Source organism: Eptatretus burgeri, chromosome 11 (assembly GCF_056783735.1).
Source record: "Eptatretus burgeri isolate ZD-2024b chromosome 11, Ebu_testis_v1, whole genome shotgun sequence".
NCBI lineage: Eukaryota > Metazoa > Chordata > Myxini > Myxiniformes > Myxinidae > Eptatretus > Eptatretus burgeri.
The window spans coordinates 2,664,754-2,671,215 of NC_140971.1; the positions used below are offsets into that span (position 1 = coordinate 2,664,754).

A 6,462-nucleotide genomic window follows, 5' to 3' on the forward strand; every position below is an offset into this window, starting at 1 on the left:
CCCGTGCTCCATAACTCCAGAACCATGAGTCTTAGCAGCCTGAAACTTTGCATGCATACTAAAAAAACTCCAAGGAAGTGCAAGAGTGAAAATTAGGTGTCTGTGTTAATTAAAGCACCTCTTTTGAGGATCATTAACGGCCTTATTTAATCATCCTTCATCAAGGCATCATCCTTGGTCAACCCTCTTTCAGCTTGCTGGGGTCTTAATTCGCCATTGTTTGACCTATTCAAACATTGGCCACGATTTGAAACACTATCTATTCTCACGGACTAATTAAATTATATAATCAAAATGTTGGTTATATTTTGATTTTATACTTTAAAAATTCAAAATATTGAAATATTAATTAAAGTATATAATAATAACTTTTAAAAATCAACTTGCATGACAGACTCATTTCTTTGGTCTTTGTGTCATCTACCACCGCCTTTCTGGTTTTGCCCCCTCTGGCCTTTGTTCTTCGCCCACACTTCCCCTCAGGTTCCTGCAGCCGGCCAATAACCCTTTTCTGGTAAAGCTCCCAAAATCCAGGATCACTGCTCATCTCCACTCATTTGTTCCTCTTTTTTTTTTCCCCCACCTGTGGAACCAACTTCCACACTCTCTTCAATCTCATTCTTCCCTCCAGGTCTTAAATACAGCTGCTCACCTCATCACCAATCCAAAACCATTATCTTCTCTACCCCAATTAACCCTCCACGAGTGACCCCTTTCCTTTCCAGGTAATTGTGCCCCCCACCCCCCAATCCCCTTGTTTTATGTTTAACCCTGCATTTGGTTCATCCTGGTTTTCCCTTCCTCCTCTTGTTGTTTGAGCTTGTGTGCAGCATTTTTACCCACTCCCTCCTCCCCCTGGTGTCCTCTTCCTTCTGATTATTTGTTAAAGTATCCCTCCACCCTGCTGTTGGTGTGCCTCCCCCCCCTCCCCCCTTCCCAGTGTACTTTGCGTTCTGATCTGTGGTGTACTCGCCCTTCCGTGAGCCTCGACCTTTTTGTATATACAACCTGTCTCTTGACCATGTTCTTGTACATTTATCATGAGCACACACATCCTCACCAGTTTGTTCTTTTCTGGTGTCAATTTGAGGATGTGAGAATCCGTGTCTCCTTTTTCATATCCCTTTGATGCATACTTCCGATCCCTTATTTTTATTTCCTCACGGCCGGCCTTTTGTTCACAGGTTCGGTGTCCTCTTTCGTGTTTTACTAGTAATCGGCGTCCACAACCACCCCTGACCAGTGACCATGTTGTGGAATGTTGGCTGAGGCCCTCATTTTTTCAGCTTTATTCATTTAAAAATTAATTTTCTTCGGCATGTGTTGTTGGGTTTCTCATGTACCAGGATAAACCATCCTCGACCTCACTTTGCTCGGCCGAATTAAATGAGCGTCATCTCAGTTCCAGCCGCACCAAGCCATTTGTGGCATATTTGTTTTGATAATTGAATGGGATGAGGTGAGATGAGGTGTCATAAATTTTTTTTTTCCATTCTCAGACACAAGAAATCCCACGAGATTCTTCGTCACCCTTTCAGTCAGCCTGTTCTTCACGCAGTGTGGTAAGATTTTGTTCTTGTTGAACTGCCACACACTCACCCAGTCCTCCGAGATTTCATGTTTTTTTCCCCCTATATTTTTATGGGATCCTATAAATTTCCTATTTTTAATTTAAAAATTCCTATAGTTCCTATTTTTGGACATTCATTGATGACGTTCAAACTAAATGCAGAAAAAATGGACTCGTCTTTGTTTTGGAAAGAATATGACAGAAGTTTTTGATATTTGCTGAACCAATGAATAGATTCTCGATGTACGAAGTGAGATAACACATTGTGGGAATCGACTCCGGAGAATTGGAACCATTACAGGCGGGTAATCGGTTCTGGGATTTCGGGTTGGATTCTCGGTTCCGACGGGGAATGGATTCCAACTGGATAATCGATTCTTTTGCCAAAGCTTCCCGACCACCCTCCACCATTCCCCCCTCATTCTTCCACGAACCCACACACCACTTTCCACCATTCCCCATTGGACACCCACCCCCTTCGCTCCACCATATCCCCCTCGCTTCAAACTACCTCGCATTTAGACGGGACTGCCTTACTTCAAGGATTACAAGGAATTTTTGCACAGGAGGAAATTCGGCCCATTATGACTACCACCCCAACACCAGATTTTTAATCAATCCGTCGATACCCCTTCTCTTCGTGTGCAGCCTTTTGGCTGCTATGCTGACACTCATTTTGCCGACCTCGGAAGGATGACAGGCTGAGTCAACCCCCTGGTGTTAATTCGGCAGACAAACGGGGCTTGAACTCAGGACCCAAGGTTCCAAAGCCACCACCCTAACCGCTAAGCCAACACCAGGTTTTTAAGCCTGGTTTTTTAACTTCAATCTTCCTTCCTTAACTACACATCCCTGCTTGAAAACCAACACATGTAGTGTTCATGAGAACCTACAGAACATACACAAGACTAACTACCTCTGTTTGGAGATTATTCCAAAATTAAAGTATAAACCTCGAAAAACAGTTGAGGATGGGCACTCAGCTCACTTAATTTCATTTTTTTTAAATACATTACATTTTATTCATTCCACAGATGATTGGGTTTATTTTGGAAAACAAAGGTGATGTCTATCCAATATTCATTTATCAAATTTTGGTGAAGCGGTCCCGTATTTTAAAAAAATATTATCAATGACGAAGTTGCAGGAAGGGGAACAGATTCAGTTTGTTGTATGATGAGATGATGCACGTTGAAAATTTGAAGCAGCTTGAAGTGAGAGTGCGATACTGGTCTGAGAATCAGGAACTCGTTCTGGTCCATCATCTGAAGACTTCTCATGGGCCATGCAACTGGCAAAGACCTATCTATCCAAAAAGATAGCAGCCAGAGATGAATACAACCTGCAGCTGAAGGACATAATGCTTGGAAGTGATGTACCCAACAATGTCAGTACCACTGTATGGAGGATGATCAACAAAGCTATACTTCATGGAGGAGGCCCTGGGCTCCTTGACGTAGGAACATGTACTCTCCGTATCTAATCTTGAAAGAATCTTTGTTGGAGTGGTGGGGGAATGGGGTGAGACATTCCAATAGAAATGTATAGAATAGCATGGTCTATGCATGAGTAGTTAGCCAATCTCCATGTAATAAGTAGGGACACATCAGCTTAAGAATTCTCCTCTTGTTTTAATGTGCACCATACAGGGGATGGTGTGTGGTTAGAATTAGGGATTATGGTTCACGAATTGTATGAATAACCCCTTTGTAAACCGGGAGACAGTGTGAGAGAGAAAGGCGGAGCTTGGATTGCCTCCAGAGTGAGGGGAGGAGCATTGTCACCTCCCGTGGGGCGGTGCCTTGGATCACCTCTGAGGGACTGGCGACAATTTGGGACACGGTGGCATCTTTAACATCCATTGACTAATGGTAGCAGAGAGAACACATGGCTTCAGGTGTGTCTGAGGGCCGGCATACACATTGATGCCTCGACTTGCCGATGAAACACCAGGATGAGAGTTTTAGCCGGATCAGGATTCAAACACAGGCCGCACAGCTGAGGTGTGTGTATAATAGTAGGCCGTCATGCCACTTGATTTGATGTTTATGAATGTGATGGGCAAACTGGTTCATCAATCATGAAAAACAGAACCATCCACTACAATGTAATGTCAACTATTATTCTGCTAACAGCGGCATGAGTCATCTGACAGCTTTAGACTTTTATGACAGGATCACCCGACACCTCCACAACTGCGAAAGGAATCTATTCACGGATGCATTTCTGGCTCCCTTGCTGTCATCAGCAAGATGTGGAGGAGGAGGGGGGTGGGGGAGAAAAAAAACCAACGAATTTCAAAGCAGGTCATTTGTTTTTCACTTTATTATGAAATGTGACCCTGAGCAAAACAAAATGTAGGATCTTTGCTGCCCTGGTTCAGTGGCTCTTGCTCAACCAAGCGAAGTGCATTTTGGGAATCTCTGCATTCACATATTCATTGATACACATTTGGCCTGGTCCTTCCTAAGATTTTATACTCACCACTCACACTTTATCACAGCTGCGATCAAATGTGGAATAATTGAAATGCGTTTCATCCTTCATCACAAACTCATCACAGGTGTACAAATCAACAGCTTGCACATGTTTTGCAGGAAGGGGAACAGAGATCTATACAAGCTTCAAATGTCACATCAAATATTACTCACCTGGTGCGAAAGGTTGGTGGCATTCAGGATTTTTAAATAAGAAAGTTGTACAAAGGTGTGTATGGTGGTGGTGGCACCAGTTAAAATCTTGCTTGTTGGGGAGGGGAGTTATGAATTTTCAGAATGAGCACTTTACATTTCAATTTTTTTGCAGAAAAAAACAGAAGAAAAGTCTGTTGGAATAGAGTGTGTGGACAAGGAAGTGAAGAGAATAAAACTGCAGAGTGAGGAAAATGCACAGGTGGGTTCTACCTGTACTTCTCGAGATGTTTGAACGGGAGATGTTACTGAGACTTAAAACCAACATGATGAGATGTTGCCACATGCACAGGCATATGATGTGATGGTTAGCTTGTCCCCAAGAGGGCCTGCCTGCAGAGCGAGTCGTACTCCATTACAGCTGTTTCTCATCGATAGCAATTTTTTCCTCAATGGGAAAGGGCTCAAGACATTATAAATATAAGTGTAGGCTCATGGAGAGGCAACTTCCTCATTCGTATGCAGCACAAGGCTGTGAAGTAGCATCATTGGCTGAGGGCGTGGCTGTGCCACTGATGCAGTGCCCTCTGCAAGCTCGGGCAGGAATTTGTAATTTGTTCACGGTGCCGGGGATAACTCACCTGCTCTTGGCGAAGGATACCATTGGATCTTTAACGTACACTAATGAATGCCGGCAGATATGAGGTGCCAGTTTATAGCTGTTGGGATTCAAAGCCATGCTGGACAGCTTACAGGCGAGTGTATACACCTACGCCATCCTGTCAGTGTGGGGGACATGTGAAAGGGAAGGAAACAGCATTCTGTAAGTACATGGGGAATAGGCATGGGTGGGTTATAAGGATAGATAGTGGATTGGGATGGATGATGACTTGAGATGGTAGCACACAACTTGAACCCTGAAGTGAAAAATCGGATTCACGAGCAACAAAGGAGGAGTTGAGTGGTAAGCATGGATTTTGAGAGTTCACGAGGAGGTGATTTCTGGAAAGCCATGTGTGAGCTGGAGAGATTGATGATGAAAGATGAGGAGGTGCAGGTTAAAGAAGCCACAACCCTGTCTGCAATGCAACAGCAGGAGATCCTGTGCTTCTGCTTCTTTGTGAGAGATGCCAATGATGTTGAGTTTTGGATTTTACAGCGTGCAGGAAACAGGATGCCAGTCTGTTTCGATTACTCTTGATATGTCCACAGATACGGTCCAAACCTCGTTTGAAATTGATGGCATCCAATCATTTTTGAGAGACGAGCAGAAGCATATCCAGTGTAACCAAGAGGGCATCCAATCTGATGGTGGGAGATTAAGCTGTTTGAAAACAGGAGACTTGAGATCAACAGCAACGATGGATTTCCCCATCAATAGTCCACAGTTGTGGAACTGAGAGGATCCGATCTTGCGCCATGTTTTGAAACAATATCGATCTTCCAGGCATATGGGAGAATTCCTTCAGCATTAGCATTTCCGGAGAAGGGGGAGGGGGTGATGCAGAGAGTTTGTGATTGAATCACACAAATCAAAAATGCAGGTGAAGACTGGAAAAACAGATGAAACGATTGATGGTTTAGAGGTTGTGCTACTCAAAGTGGTGGTACGCAGACCGGTGCCGGAACGTGAGGCATCGACTGCCAGTCCGCGGCGAGTTTCCAGTTTCACATTATCATAATATATAACATGTAATGTATAAATTCTTAAAAATAATATATTTAAGCCAAAAAATTCAAAATACGAGAGAGAGAGAAGTCTGTCAACGTTGGAAGTTATACCAGAACCGAATGTGAAGGTAATATAATGTGAATTTCAGCGGAGTTGCCAGGTGGTGCTCTTTTGTTTTGCCAAAATGTGTGTAATTATATTTGTCGAGGTGTCATGAAAGTTTTAAAATATTTGTATTGTTTCTTTATATTATAGAAAAACTGCTTAAAACAAACTCCAAAAAACCAACAGTAGTTAACTTATTCATGTGTGATGGTTCTAGGAACCGTAAGCATCCAAACATACAGTTGTCCCAAAGTCAGTAATGCCGTTAAGTATATGTGTAGACAGGTCCCTTCCTTGTGTTTAGTGGGAAGACACTGGGGTGCGTTGCGATGTTTTTTTTTTTTAGTAAGGGTAATAAATCTTTACATCCCATCCCCCATCACGATCCACTGTCCACCTGCGTCTCTGGAGCCTCGTGTTTCTGAGGCAAAATCTTGCAGCAGTTCCAGTTCCTCGGCTTCCCAAAACATTCCAATTTCTTCTTG

General features: G+C 43.3%; 1 protein-coding gene across 3 annotated transcripts in view; it reads left to right on the forward strand.

The window, feature by feature from the left end:
* LOC147016301 (protein HGV2-like) overlaps window positions 1-6,462 on the forward strand; it is a 148,797-nt gene that overhangs the window by 114,559 nt on the left and 27,776 nt on the right. For 2 of the 3 annotated variants that reach the window (XM_085844910.1, XM_085844911.1), the window contains exons 8-10: window positions 1,500-1,562; window positions 4,168-4,233; window positions 4,376-4,462. In XM_085844910.1, the coding sequence (XP_085701036.1) occupies window positions 1,500-1,562; window positions 4,168-4,233; window positions 4,376-4,462 (216 nt within the window). Of the gene's footprint in view, window positions 1-1,499; window positions 1,563-4,167; window positions 4,234-4,375; window positions 4,463-6,388 lie in introns of all 3 variants that reach the window. The other variant, XM_085844909.1, reaches the window with a different exon arrangement.